The 13,891-nt window shown below is 51.3% G+C and overlaps 4 protein-coding genes across 4 annotated transcripts; all 4 read right to left on the bottom strand.

Moving 5' to 3' along the window:
* Positions 1–191: 191 nt before the first annotated feature.
* ASPVEDRAFT_355330 (uncharacterized protein) lies at positions 192–4,465 on the bottom strand. The gene is made up of 6 exons (XM_040811014.1): positions 4,228–4,465; positions 4,109–4,153; positions 1,657–4,050; positions 1,180–1,607; positions 647–1,133; positions 192–597 (listed from the first exon to the last, which is right to left on the bottom strand). Exons 1-6 carry the CDS (start codon positions 4,244–4,246, stop codon positions 497–499), a joined length of 3,474 nt encoding a protein of 1,157 aa, XP_040672825.1. The 5' UTR covers positions 4,247–4,465; the 3' UTR covers positions 192–496.
* Positions 4,466–4,685: 220 nt separating this feature from the next.
* Positions 4,686–5,753, bottom strand: ASPVEDRAFT_141515 (asparaginase; the record flags this gene model as incomplete). The annotated part of the gene is made up of 1 exon (XM_040807756.1): positions 4,686–5,753. One exon carries the CDS (start codon positions 5,751–5,753, stop codon positions 4,686–4,688), a length of 1,068 nt encoding a protein of 355 aa, XP_040672824.1.
* An 808-nt stretch (positions 5,754–6,561) lies between these two features.
* Positions 6,562–8,155, bottom strand: fhdA (putative transcription factor Tos4; the record flags this gene model as incomplete). Its single annotated transcript, XM_040807716.1, has 2 exons — positions 6,562–6,588; positions 6,638–8,155. The coding sequence occupies 2 exons, from the start codon at positions 8,153–8,155 to the stop codon at positions 6,562–6,564; spliced, it is 1,545 nt and encodes a 514-aa protein (XP_040672823.1).
* Positions 8,156–9,858: 1,703 nt separating this feature from the next.
* sun1 (SUN family protein UTH1) lies at positions 9,859–11,210 on the bottom strand (the record flags this gene model as incomplete). Its single annotated transcript, XM_040810713.1, has 3 exons — positions 9,859–9,903; positions 9,960–10,336; positions 10,394–11,210. The coding sequence occupies 3 exons, from the start codon at positions 11,208–11,210 to the stop codon at positions 9,859–9,861; spliced, it is 1,239 nt and encodes a 412-aa protein (XP_040672822.1).
* Between the last annotated feature and the right edge of the window lie 2,681 nt (positions 11,211–13,891).

Below are 13,891 nucleotides of genomic sequence, written 5' to 3'. Positions count from 1 at the left end.
ACGTATCCATCTATCTTGTTGGCAGGGCAGACCAGCTAAGGCAGATTCGGTATGGATCTCAACTATCGTTCGTGCCCGACCTGCACTAGACATGATGATGGGGTACGATCTGTAGCACTATTTCGCACTCACTAAAGCCAAGAGATCCCGGTTCTGCCCCAGGCCCAACACGAACCAGCCAAACATCGATATTTGTCTAAGGCGGCGGCTGGCGAATGAAGAGGGTAGACATGGAAGGCGATGGATGGGTGACAAATGAGCCGTTGAGAACGGGTGAGAACGGGTGGATTCTTCTTCCTTCTAACTTTCCGTCCCAAGGATCATTCGGCCTATACAAGTGGTCTGACTGACTGGCTGCTTTCGCACGTGCTCATCGTATTTGGAGATAGACCCGTTAAGTATGTCGGAGGACCCTACTGCCGTTGGAAGGCCAGGGTCCAGCCGATCATCGGGCCTGTTGGTAGGTGGGCTCCTAATATGAATATGCAGTTGCACGCTACCAATTGACGTCACTGAGCTGAAGCTTGCGAGAACGGTTAACTGATCGGTTTGCGCCAGATCTGTCGATTCGAGTGGCGGAGCGTTTCTCGACGGTTTCTGCTTTTCTTAGCTTCCCTGAAGTAAAGGGCGAACTGAAGTAACTCACCTTCGGTGTTCTCAGCCTCGGTAGTCATTTCATAATTCAAAACAAGGTTCTTGATTCGCTGCTGCTCTTCTCTATCCGCCTGTTGTTGGCTTCTCATGGCGACAGCAAATGTGGAGTCGGACGGCAAATCGATAGTGCGGGTTTGCTGCTTGTTTCCTTTCTTGGTCATTAAAGAGAACGCCATTGTGTTCCCAGATGGTTGAGCCGGAGTGGCGGCAGGGGCAGGGGTTGGAGCTGGAGCAGGAGCTGGAGTATCGACAGCAGTATCACGAGGAGCTCGCTTCATCGGTAGCGGGATATCAAATACGGCCTTGCGTTCAAACTTCCGCGATTCAACACTTTCTGCCATCATTTTCTCGAATTCACGGTCGAACTCTGCTTCTGCCTCGGGATCGCGCTCTTCTTCTTGACGAGTGACAAAAATCTGTTCCTCTTCCGACTCGCTGTCGTCGTTCTGCTCAACATTCTGCTCGGCATTCGGGGACGCCTACTCAGTCAGCATAAACTCTACCAGATAAGCTATTTTCACTTACATCAGCTTCATCACTTGACTCCGCATCGTCTTCGGCCTCTGGGATTGCGTCCTCCTCCAAGTCCTCGTCGGATGCGCTATCCTCGGATTCCTCCTCTGGTTCTGGCTTCTCCTCTTGAGGCTTGAAGTTCTGGGCCACCGCTTCGCCGAAAATGCGGCTAGCTTCATCAAGATCGGTAACTAGATTCCATTGGGGGCGGGTCGAGGAGTACGTGTCTTGGACAAGAAAGTCAATGTCCATCGGCAGAGGTTCTTTCGTGCATATGTAGTACTGGAAGAACTTCAAGAAAAAGTCTAGCTTCTTCTTTGCAGAACCCCGGTCAAAGCATTGGCCACAGGTATCCAGAAGCTGGCAAGTCAAACGGATCCTGAAGAAATCATCCGGCAAGTCCAGCACGTTGATCTTTCCCGGTATTGGGGTGCCGCCTTCTGTAAAACGGTTAGCGAGGGGATAAAAAAATAATCAAACCAGACGCACCATGACCAAATGTGATAATCCGATACAGTGTATCAAATATCACAGGAGAGTCGATCATCTTGTAGTTGTACAGCTCCGCAAGGTACTTGACCTCCGCAATGCGCTTCTGGTTGAACTTGAAATCGTTCTGCTCAAGGCCCAAAGTGATGTGCTCCAGAATATTGTCCACAACTCCAATCACAAACCCCTGGTGATACCGGTATAGAGCGCTAACAAGGATTGCAAGAAGGTGGATATTGCCGTATTTGACCTTGGCCGGCTTGCTAAAAACACGCTCTAGGATATTGACCACCTCCAGCTCTTCCCAGTGAAGCTTGCGGATCGATTTGAGGACCTTAGCATAGTTTCGCTTGTTCATATCCAGATAGATAAGTTTGCGAATATAAGACTCCATCGGTGTCCTTTCTTTTTGCTGAATCGCAGGTCGCTCGGGTGGGTCGACGTAATAGACAGCGTTCTCGATAATCATACGCTCTTGCTGGCCTAGGTGCTGAACGATCTTCTTTCGTCCGAGCGTCTCCAAGAAGGATGCCATCCGCGGATATGTATCAGGGTTCCGAAACAAGTATCTCCCGCAGTTCTCTAGAAGGTGACCAATAATCTCGATGTTCATGCGTGAGAAATCATCCAGGGAGACTTTGAAGCAGTGGAAAATGATATGCTCAGGCACGACTCCAAACTTGGTCAGCTCTGCAAGGTAGCGAATATTACTCATTCGCACTTGACCGAGGAACTCCTTGGACTTCCGGCGCTGAAGACTGCGAAACTCTTCGTCAAGATACGTAGTCAAACCCTGAGGTATGTCCTGCATATACTGCCCGAGCGTTGCAACGAGACGCGAGTACAAAGGCAGAAGGTCGATACGTCCCTTCGGAACATCAGAAACGGCTTTGATTAGTCTGTTCCTAGACGCTTTCGAATTTAGGAAGCAGAAATCTAGCGCCATCTGATCGACTTGGTCTTTGGTTTGCAAATCGGGCAGCTTGGCCAAAAGCGCATCCACCTGGGCTCCGACGGTTTTACTTGCAATTGCCATCGACTGATCATCAATTTCGGCGACTTTTTCGTCTGGAGGCTGAGCTTGAGACTCGGTATTCTCCATGCTTGAATCAGGACCAGCTTCACCTTCCTTTTTCTTAGTCGATTCTCCAGCTTCTGGTTTTTTCTTCTTGCCATCATCCAACAGAACAGCTGGAACTTTGCCTTTCATGTCAACAAGGTTCTCGTAAAAGCGTCTCTCTTCTTCATCCTCCCAGATTCCAGCTCCTTCCCCTTGGCCTCGGAGGTATTCTGAAGTTTTCACCAGACCAATTCCGCCACTTGACGAGGGATCCGAAGCCTCCTGTTCAGTCAAGGCGGGCATTTCTACTCCCAGAATCTCGCAGAGAGTCTGCGTGTTTGTAACCAGCTTCTCCAGCGACTTGGTTTGCCTCTCAAAATTTGCCTGTCGATCCTCAAATATTTCACCACTCTTGACGTAGGCTTCGGCGTTGCGGCGGCTCTGTGCGGTGAGCGCTTTCTGGTCACGCATAACGTGCGCTTTGACGTCCTCCAAGTATCTGTTCAATATACTCTTGAAACGAAGTTGGGTCTTTTCCGGAGTAAGCGGTGCGTCATCCTCGGCCGCCATCTCCTCTCCCTTCTCAGCACCATTCTGAGTGTCGGTAGGCGTGCTCGTCGTCGCTCCGTCCACCTCAACCGTCTTCCTACCCTCTTCAGCACCCTTGACACCCAATATATCCCAGCTAAAACTCTTCGCAAATAACACAGCCAGCGGCAGATTGGAATGATCACGGTCATGCCCAAGAAGATCCTTCAGAACCTCCAAGGGAAACGGATCCGTCTCCTTATCACCTGTCGAATTTCTGCTTCTCGATACCCCATCTGTTACTTTATTTCCCAGGCCAACAGTGCCATCCTTGCCCTTGGCGCCCACATCTTCCGGTCGTTCAACATCATCCAGAGTTCTCAGTACGCAAACTAGCCACAGTTCCGTCACAACCTTCAACAACACTCGATGGCGAGACAGCCGCTCTTTTTCCTCGCGCTCACGCAATTCTTGGCTGAGAGACTTCAACTGACTTTTATCCGGTGAGCTAAGACCACGTCCTAACAGCCAGCCAATCTGTCGCGTAAACTCCGCGGGGCCAAATCGCTGATGAAGGGCACTGGTAATTTCAACACCGGCGGCAATTTCTCCCGGGGTTTTTAATTTGCATAATCCCTCATAACAGGCTGAAATGATCTCCGAGAGGTACTTATGGAGGGACAGCGTGCGAATGTCGGCCAGCAGGGTTTGCTGAGCGGCGGCATTAATTCCGGTACGAAGGCGCTTGATGAAGGCCGTATTCTTTTTCAAGGACGAATCGAGAGATTTGCTGACAGGGAAAACATCTATAAATGATGTTATCGGTTAGATGGAGTGTGGTGAGGAGGAAATCGGCAGCCATACCACTCTCACCAGCCCAGACTCGCTCGTTAAGATTGCGAATTTCCCCTGCATATCGACAGTGTTAGAAACAGACACCAGAATCGCCGACCTCATGCGAGATGAATGAGCCCAAGTCTTACGCTTTCTCTGCCGATCCATCTCTTACCGCCCAGTGCGTTGTAGCAATCCCCGCGGTGACGAATTCAGCTGTCGTGTATTGGTATTAAGAAATCGGAAAGGAAATCGTGGAAGTGACTTGAACGCCACATTGGGGAAAATCAATGGATAATAAAGGCGCCACGTCTGGGTTTTGCCTGAGTGCGGTCAGGTCAAGGGATGTTGCACGATGCTAAAAAGCCGTGGGGAGAAATGCGGGCGAGGGCGAAGGCGGCGGAGGTTAATTAGATCTTGGTGCCGGCCCAATCTCCGACTGCCTTCACTTCCTTCCAAGTCTTCACTCTTGAAACTCCTCACTACTCTCTTACTTTCACTTTTGACCAAACCTTAAATAGTACTAAATAGCAACTTTTGTGAACACATCACCTCAGAACCACCGCTCCATCACTATCTGCCTAGTCGCCACCATGCAACGCCACCATCAAACACGCCGTAGCTCGAACAGATGGGAATAGCCTCCCGTCACCACACCAGCGGTATTCACTATATCAGGCTGGTGAAAAGCAACGAGCTTCAGGCGCATTTCCGGCGTACCAATTTGAAGCCTTTCGAGAATTTCCATAACCGCCGAATAAAGCACCCCAATGTTCCCATCCTCTATCTTGACCGCAATCCCGATCGCCCCGACTGCGCCCAGGTTCTTTGTCTGCTCCGACGCCCGTATCGCAATGCCATAACAACCATCAGCACCAAGCTTCCCAATAAGCGCCCCCTGGAATCCCCGAATGAGTTCGGTGCAAAATCGGCCATGGCCGCCAACAAGCTCTGGATACTGTGACATAGCGTGGAAGATCCGGCTTGAAGCCCGTGTCCTCGTTGACAGGCCGTCACTCTTACCCACTGCATCTGCCGCAGCCGCAATCGCCGCGTACATCTTGCCCATATTCTGCAATGGCAATGCCGGAGCCGGGAGATTACACCCGTCGATTCCCCATTTCACCATATCCCCTTCCAGCCCACTAAGTTCCTCGACAGCCTGCTTAACCCGCAATTGCATGGGATGGTCGGGGAGTTCATAACCCACGAATCCAGCACCAACTGCCTGGCTCCCAGCCAACATCCCAGCATGCTTGCCAGAGCAATTGTTGCTAATTGCAGTAGGGGCATAATCCTGCTTGATCCATGTCCGATTAACGGCATCCGAAAGCGCAGCATGCCCACCACATCGAAGATCATCTTCTCCCGCCCCGATCTGTTTTAACATCGCCTGCGCGCGCCGAATGTGCCTCTCTTCACTGTTATGTGACGCACACATCAGCGCGAGATCGGCATCATCAAACCCCGGGAATTTTTCAAAACACCCGGTCTCAAGGATGGCAAGTGCCTGTGCAGGTTTCGCGGCTGACCGAGCCAGCGTCATCCGTGAGGGATCGCCAACGGCAAACAGGAGCTTCCCCGTGGCATCAGTAACAGAAGCGTGCACCTGGTGCCGGTTCTCAACAATTCCACATCTGTCCGTGACGACGTAGTCCGTAGTGGTAACCGTCATGTTTCTCAGAATTATAGCTAATAGAAAGTAGAGTAGTAGAGGAGAGGGCACACCTTATAGTCACAGAAATCAAACAGAAAACGAGGAAAGAATATAACACCCAATAGACGTTGCATTCCGGCACCTACTACTCCAATATATACCTGCCTCTCTCCCTTCCACTCCTGCTCTACCTAAAATTCCCGTTCCTTTTACAAATGGAAACAACGTCAAGCCCGACGCCGCTAATCCACATCGGGTCAACGAGAACGATGTGGTCACGTGCGCGAAAAGCTTGATCAACCCACAGCTTTATCTTAGGTAATCGTATATAAAGTAACTAACCCTAATACTGCTCGGTCCATGGACGGGCTGGTAAAAACGACAAATCAAAAAGGTAAAGCTTTTATTCCATCAAATAGTAACATACAGATCATAACTATGTCCAAAAGTGAAGTATACTATGCCCACCGAGCATCGTTAGGCGCTGGTATCAATAGGCCGTTGATGCCCAATGAGTGTTTGCAATTGACAGCATCACGGCCAAGTCTCAAGCCGACTGGGCATACAACATTGTACAAAGACGGATACAAGGCACCTCCAGATAAGATAGGGTAACAAGTAAAAAGAAAAACTGAAACAAACCTCCATACATCATACACCTTCATATAAAAACGTAAAAGTCAGACTGGGTATGCCCACGCCACGCTATGCAGTCCTTGAGAAAGGAACAAAAAGGGAATTGACTGGAGCCCAAAACTATGGGATAAGTATGTACTGAGAACAGAATCGCATGTCGGGATATTATACTTGTTGAATTGTTTCATATTTATTTCGGTTTGCGCCAGAAATATTGCTATTCGTGTCAACCATAGCCGGGTCCTGGGTAGTAATAGAGGGCATACCTTATGTTGTTTCCGACAATTTCGAAGTCCGGGCTTTCTCAGGTCCCTCACGACAGCCTCGCGACGTGGTTCATCGTCATCAAAGTCGGGGATGTAATAGTATTCAGCCTCGAGTGGCTTGCCAGCAGCATCCTTGCCTTCACGTGCAACCTTCCCGATGCACTTCGTAGAATCCAAGATTACCCTGATTTCGTCTCTTGAGGGCCCGTGACGAGACTGGCTATCTGCCTTCCAGAGGGAAACGGGAAGATTGTCCAGGATGGTGGAGAAAGGGGTAGATGAAAGACGGGAGAAAGCCAGCTGGTTGACGGCGTGGTTCTGAACAACCTCTGAAGCCTCATCCAGGGCCACTGGTTTGTTCATTGTGTCTTCGGCAGGTTGTTCAAAAGGTTTCGAAGGCTGTCTCGGGGACTGAGCGGGTTGGAGAGGTTGGCCTTGGAAGTGAGCTCGAGGGCGCGTGGGCCGTAGAGGCGAGTCGGCGGCAGAAAACGAAGCCATGCGCGGCAGCAAGTTGTCACCGAATGGGCCAAAGGAGTGAATGATGGGGTCATTTTCCTCGTCATGGTCTGATAAGTCCTCAGGCTTGCTCAAGTCGCTCAGGTCACTGGACTGCGAGCTCTGAAGGGACGCAACATTTGAAGATGCATTCAACGCCTCACCAGAGCTACTGCGGCGAACTGGAGAGGCTTCATCCTCGTACACAACAACAGCATTCCGGGAGCGGGTAGGAGTATACAGAGGCGACGAAGGGGGTATCATGGACTTGGCGGCCGGGGATGGAGAGACAGGAGAGGCCAGGCGTTGACGCTCAGCACTGGGGCTGTCTTGAAGACTCCGGCGAGCTTGCTTCTTTCGTGTTGGCGTAGCCTCCTCCCATGTTTGCTCCGAGTCAGTAGACGCATCTTCCTTCCTGTCACCGCGTGGCCATTGGACCAGAACGCGGCAGTCGTGGACATCGATCATGATGTCAGCATCTTTGATGTCTGACGTGAATGTCTTCCCCTTGGCCAGATCATATGTCTTGCCCTGGCAGTGAAGCTTAATTCCATTCCATCCCATGCACATTATCTCCACCCTGTCACGGTCGAAAGGGTTGGGGGCAGCCTTGTAGGTAGCCTTCACGTGCACTCTCGAGATCATACGGTTGGCAGCGAGCTGGTATTGGCAAGAAAGACTGGATCTTCCCATTGTAAGAGGCTCGCCGCTTTCAGAGAGCATCAGGGTAGGGACGGCGGACAGAGGGCTTCGTTCGGAGAGGGCGGAGGGAATGTTACGGCGTGATGAGGAATTAGGTAGGGCCATCCGAGGAGGCGAAGACGACATGATGTGGGTGGACGAGGTCGGGACGGGAGTGGGATAGGTCGAGATGGCACGCTCATCTTCGCGTGCTACACGCTTCTGTGGTCGAGGAAGAGAAGGGGACGAGCTCAATGGCTCAAAAGCAGGCAGTAGAGACGCTGGACGCTTCACGCCTGCCACAGAAGCAACCGAGTTGCTCCTCGGAGGAGAAGACTCCATGGTACAAAACACACGTCTCGAAAACGACCAACAGACCTTTGGACAAATATAGAGTAAAGAGGGTGAGTTGAGACTTGAGACTCGATTGAGTTCGCGTCGAGGACAGGGCAAAAGACACTACTCTTATCACGAGAGGGCAAAAAAAAAACAAGCAAGGAGAGACAGGACAGGAAGCTGGTTAAGGACGAAAAGGAAGGAAGAGAGCCCTGTTAGTAGCTTCCCTACCCAAGATGACGACCAGGAGGTTGGGAGACACGAAAAGAGTCTACAGAAAAGACCGAACGAGCGCTGGAGAGAAAAAGGGAGGGAGAGGATGGTGTGCGTAGTGGAATTGGAATGGGAATGCCCTGGCGGAACGGCGAGTCTGAGCCTGCCAGCGCGGAAATGCACGCTTACAAGCTGGAGAATCGAGACGCGTTCGATAGGCGCCGGCCCTGCTCCACACTCAGTGCGCGCATCCCTCAGCCAAATCATCAGGAACTATGCATTGCACTGCATATTTGCGATTCAGCGACGGAATGACACAGGATCTCGACAATAAATACCATCCCACACCCTGCCTCTTTCAGCTCGACCTCTGGTATACTTCAGCAAGGCGCGTTCGAGGTCAGGTGCCTCGCGTTTTTTGGGGCCGGGTCTCGTGACTTGAGTCGCGCCAGATCACGTGAGCGCGTTTGCCTGGTCCGTGCATGGCGAACGGGCCATGTGCTGCTGCGCAAAATGAGCTTGTGATTGGCTCTCTTTTTATTCCTTGCGTTGACATGAAGTGGGAAAAACGTCTCTTTACAATGTCTAAAATTAGTTATTTACAAGAAGCAATTAAATGGACGTAGCTCTCTATAGTGGTTCTTGAAGTTGTTGGGTGTTCCTGTCCGATCCTGAACAGCCAAGTGTGCGCCCCGCGGCCGTCACGTAAAGGCGGGCTTGTATACAAGTTACCCGACGCGACGCGCCTGTGACAAGAATCGAGGTAACTTACCGGGAGCCACGCAGGCAATTTAAAATCCGACGCCGACGCCGGGGGCAAGAATGAAGCTGCCCATCACAATTCTTCTACTGCTGCATCGGCCAAGGAGGGCTTGGAAACCAGGTCTTACGTATTGCAACATTGCGCCTCGACACGCTGGTCATGACATTTAGCTGGAATGCTTGATGTCGTCACTCAAGTCTCGACATAATGATTTTGCTACATAGTCTACCCCACCTCTACGCGAGAAATTTCAGTGCCTGGCTATTTCGCCAGCCTACTTGAAACCATTAATATTGGCCCAAGCCCGCTCAGCAGCGAGCACAGTTAAGTTGGCCCTTTGTAGACTTGGCCGGTTTAGTATACGAAAAGTGATGGTCCCAACCCAAAAGACATGCTCGTTGACAAGCTTACGAAATAGCATATAACCCGGTCTAGCCCCCGTACGAAAGCATTAAAAATTTGTACATAAGAGGAAATTTAAGTTACTTAACAGCAGAGAAGGTAAATAAGCACAAATAGGCCCCGATCTATTGAACCAAGGGGCGAGAAGTGGAAAAATGGCAGGCAACCACGGCTTCAAGTCATATGACACAATATACTAAGATACAAAAGAAGTCAAGATGAGAGCATACGTATCAAAACCGAACAGGCATGGAGGGTCTTCTATTTGCAAATTTGCCTGGTCCGGTAGAGTAGGTCATTCAACGCTGAACGCACCGAAATCGTGACGGCTCTATTTGTAAAACTTGTAGACGGCCTTGCCAGACATGGCTTGCACCTGCAAGATTGTTAGTCTACATCGCGATTAAAACAGGTCAAATCTTGAGTGCTTACCGTGCAGCCGTCCGAGTTGGATCCGGTCTCGGAGATGAATTGACCATTCTCGTACTTGCAGGATCCGCTAAGGTTGTCACCCTCAATCTTGATGTTGAAGTCGAGCTTCGCGTTGGTGGTAGGGGAGTTCTGGAAGATCGAGAGCCATTTGCCATTGTTCTCACCGACACCGAGGTTAATGGGGGCCCTGTTACCGGTGTTACCGGTGCCGTCACCCCACTGGCAACCCTTCTCCGTCGAAACACCGGCAGGGTTGACATAGTATTGGGCGGAGGTGGTCTTGCCCTCCCAGTTGTAGTAAGTCGCGCCGTCGGGGCAAGTCAATTCCTTGGTTTCGCCGCTGTTAAGGCTGAGGGGAACGGTTTCACCTTCAGTACCTGTTCATCCATATTAGCAAAAGCACAACCTGTACTTCTAGATAACATAAGACTCACCAGGGTAGTCAGTGCGGCACACAGCGACGTGCTCGCCAATAGTGTTCTCGACCTCAACACCACCCACACCAGGGATACAAAGCTTGTCGGAAAGCTTCTTGTTTGTCAAGTAAAGCTTGCCACCCTTACATTGGATTCCACCAATAGACTCACCAGAGCTTCCCTGCTCCTCGGGCCACTGGGACTTCTGGTAACCAGCGGGACAGGCGTACGAGCACATGTTGCCCGAGCCGCAAGATCCGCCCTGGACTGCAGTGTCGATCTTGCCGAGAACTCCATTGACCCAGTTGAGGGACTGGATACCAGTCCAGCCATCAAGGCCGAGGTAGTCAACAGCAATGGCACCATAATCGGATGGGAAAGTTGAGCAGTCAAGCTCCCCATCAGGGAACGGTGCATCCAAGCCGGTAGCACCGGAAGAAGAGGAACTGCTAGTGCTAGTAGGAGCCTGGGTAGTGGTGGAAGAGGTTGTCGGGGCACTCTGGGTGGTGGTGGTGGAGCTAGTGGTTGTGGTCGAAGAAGAGGTAGAGGTCGAAGTCTCAATGAACTTGGCCGGGGCAACGGTAGGAGTGTAAGTCTGCTGGCAAGGATCGACTTCGGGCTGGGGGTCGTTGAAGGCATAAGTACCATCCTTGATACCAGCGCAGGCGTCCTTGGCGCTGATGACTTTGCCATCGAGCATGTATTCGGTGACGGTAGGGCCATCAACAACAGCAACTTCACGCTTGTTGTGGTGCTGGTGGCGGTGGTGGTGCTGGTGCTGGGCAGCAACCATGGACCCGGCCGTGGCCAGGGTGAGGGCGAAAGAGTACTTCATCTTGTATAAATCACAGAAATGGTAATATATCTAACCAATTGCTGCAAATAGTCAGTACACCATTACCAATAAATCAAGGTTCCAGTGTGGTCAGCCGCCTCGGTGTGTCTTTGCGATCAACTACCCAAATCGCCGGGACAAGCACATGCGGTATAGATGCCCAGGTGGGATCGAGCATCCGTAACCGCCGATACCACTGGCTTGGGGGGGAGAAACAACACAACACGCATAACATCAACACTAGATATGAGCGACGTACATCAATTTTATGGCAACTCGTTCGCGCGTTGTTTAGTAAGGTGGAGCCGAGATGCGAAGTAGAGGTCTTCAGAAAAGAAACGAGGCTTCCAAATGAATGTACGAAGAGAAACGAGTCTCTCTGGTCGGATGGGAAAGCTCAAGGGTGGACAATAGCCGTGGGGACGAATCGTGAGAGACAGTCGGGGAGGCTGAGGAAGATGGAGGGAGGCAGGGGAGGTTTTGAGGAAAGGAGACGCTGAGGAGGGAGAACCTTAATGGGAACGAAAGAAGGAATAGAATGGCGTTGAATTGGCTGGATTGACTGCCAGGGGGCAAGCGTGAAAAGGAGCCCTGGCAGACTGAGGGTGGGCGTTGCGTGTGGCCCCGGCTGGACGGCGAATGACAATCAATCCACTCGCACTAAATCTGCCCAGTCAACTCAGGGGTTCCACTGCTCGATTCGAGACATGGCCTTCCTGCTCGCGGCTCACTGGCCCGTCATTTTAATTACTTGATACTCCGTCCTCAAAGAATGAAGGGAAAAAGACGTTGCATCCCCTGGTCAAGGTCCCATCTCAATCACCGGCGTGGGCGCCTCAATCCGTGGGTTTACGCCAAGTACCGCGGCCGCTACCAAGGAAGGCAGAAACCCAATTCCCTTCAGCAGCACTATCCATGGAACCAGCTGCTCTATGATCATTTGCAGTCAGGAGTGGGGAGGCCGACGTGGCCACCACCCGCCGACAGCTCTCGCAGGCTGTTTGTTTTGAGCCCGTCTTTGCATCTTCGGGACAGTCCACCCTGAAACCCACAACTGGGGCTCGCATTCGGCAATCTTGTACGCAAATCCTCTTAGTACGAGGGCGAGACTGATATGGCGCCTTGGTACAGCATCTGGGCCCGTCTGCCAGGGCGCCGCTCACTGTGAAAATACACACCTTTTTTCTATGTTTGGACTTCCTGTTCCTGAAATTTAGCTTGGCGTTTCCGAAATTAGCACAGCGGACTGTCGGCCAATGGGTGTCTGTTATGAGCACTCAACTGTGGGGATGTGGTTTTTTTGCCATCTGCTTTTAAGGGGCAAGCCAATCAGCAGCCGTCACGCTCCTCCAACTTTGGTCTGTTTCATTTGCAATTTTGCAACTCCCGAGGTTCGTTCTCCTCGGCGATCCCCCAGTCCCTCTGTCTCATCCCTGCACATGACATCAACCGCGCACGTTGGGATTAAAACAAACCAGTTTCCAACTCTCCACGAGTAAGAAAGCGCATGTCGAGTCAGCAGTGACCAAACCTTGAACTCATGGTACAGTCTGTGGTGTTCGAGGCTGGATTAAGGTTCGACGGGAAGCTCGTAGCACATTCCAAGACCTCCAATATCGACTCCGCAAGTTCAAGATCGGAATCCCCGGGTGCCTTTTCGCAGAACACAAATCCGACTACGTCCGTAGTTGGCGGCTTTGTTTGAACACGAAAAATCCGGCACTTGAGTCGAGGGTTTCAGAAAAGACGCAGCCTGTGAGGAGCCAGCCTCATGCAGTTTATGTGGGCCATTCCTGTTGGCTTTACATTGCGGATGCATCGCTATTCCGCTCTCGCCGTATCGACGCTGTGCAGTATAAATTTCAGCCCCTTCCTCTGTTTCTTGACGCTGCAAGATGGCATTCTTCATTGTTACCAGCAGCATAGGGATGCGACGTGGTATTAACCCTTGATGCGCCGGAAGATTCTTCGGCTCCGCGGCGGCCGCGTGTTGTCAGGTCTTGATCGTTTTAAGATTTGGCAGATTGTTCACACTCAGGTTCCGTAGACATGGCGATGAGGAGAACATTTTGGATATCAATCAGACGTGAAGTGGACCTCTTGGAGTCCACACATTCATAACCTCGACATCTGCATTAATATTCTGCAGGCTAAAACCAGCAGTATATCCATCGCCCAATCATCAAGAACGCCTAATTTCTTCAGTTGATCGCACTGCAGTCCAGGCTTTAACGCCATTAGAAAAATTCTGGGTCTCTACAGTTTGGCCTCGAGCTAACGTAACTCAAGGTACCAAGGACAACCAAATACTCCATCCGCCGACTGCATCAACAACCGATAGAGCTGTCCGGACCTGTCTCCGGCCACCCTCAATAGCCAGCCTCAACTCCTGGTCTCTTTCAACTCTTGCAGGCTTGTGCTCGACAAAGAAAGCATAGGCCCCATCTCCAAGTCGAGACCTTTGCATCAATATTCAATACGTACTACATGATAATTAAGGAGATGATCGCCACCCACCTGATCCACAAGCACTGTGCATCATTTCCGCTAGCGTAGGCAGAACCTTTGAACAAGCTTTCCAAGCCACTGAGTCGACGGCTCAATTCTCGTCTGTCGCTGCCGTCTGGCAGCTGCCGTCTCTGTCCACGAATCTCCGGAAATTACTTCGTTAGTCTCGACGC

Source organism: Aspergillus versicolor (genome assembly GCF_001890125.1).
Source record: "Aspergillus versicolor CBS 583.65 unplaced genomic scaffold ASPVEscaffold_12, whole genome shotgun sequence".
Lineage (NCBI taxonomy): Eukaryota > Fungi > Ascomycota > Eurotiomycetes > Eurotiales > Aspergillaceae > Aspergillus > Aspergillus versicolor.
Note: the sequence above shows the minus strand (reverse complement) of the source record. Positions and strands in the feature narration are given on the sequence as shown.

Excerpts from the sequence above, each read along its gene's own strand:
- ASPVEDRAFT_355330 (XM_040811014.1), bottom strand. Across the intron at positions 4,051-4,108 it reads AGTCTGGGCTGGTGAGAGTG|ATGTTTTCCCTGTCAGCAAA; the intron begins GTATGGCTGCCG and ends CATCATTTATAG. Across the intron at positions 598-646 it reads CGAGGCTGAGAACACCGAAG|AAACCGTCGAGAAACGCTCC; the intron begins GTGAGTTACTTC and ends TAAGAAAAGCAG.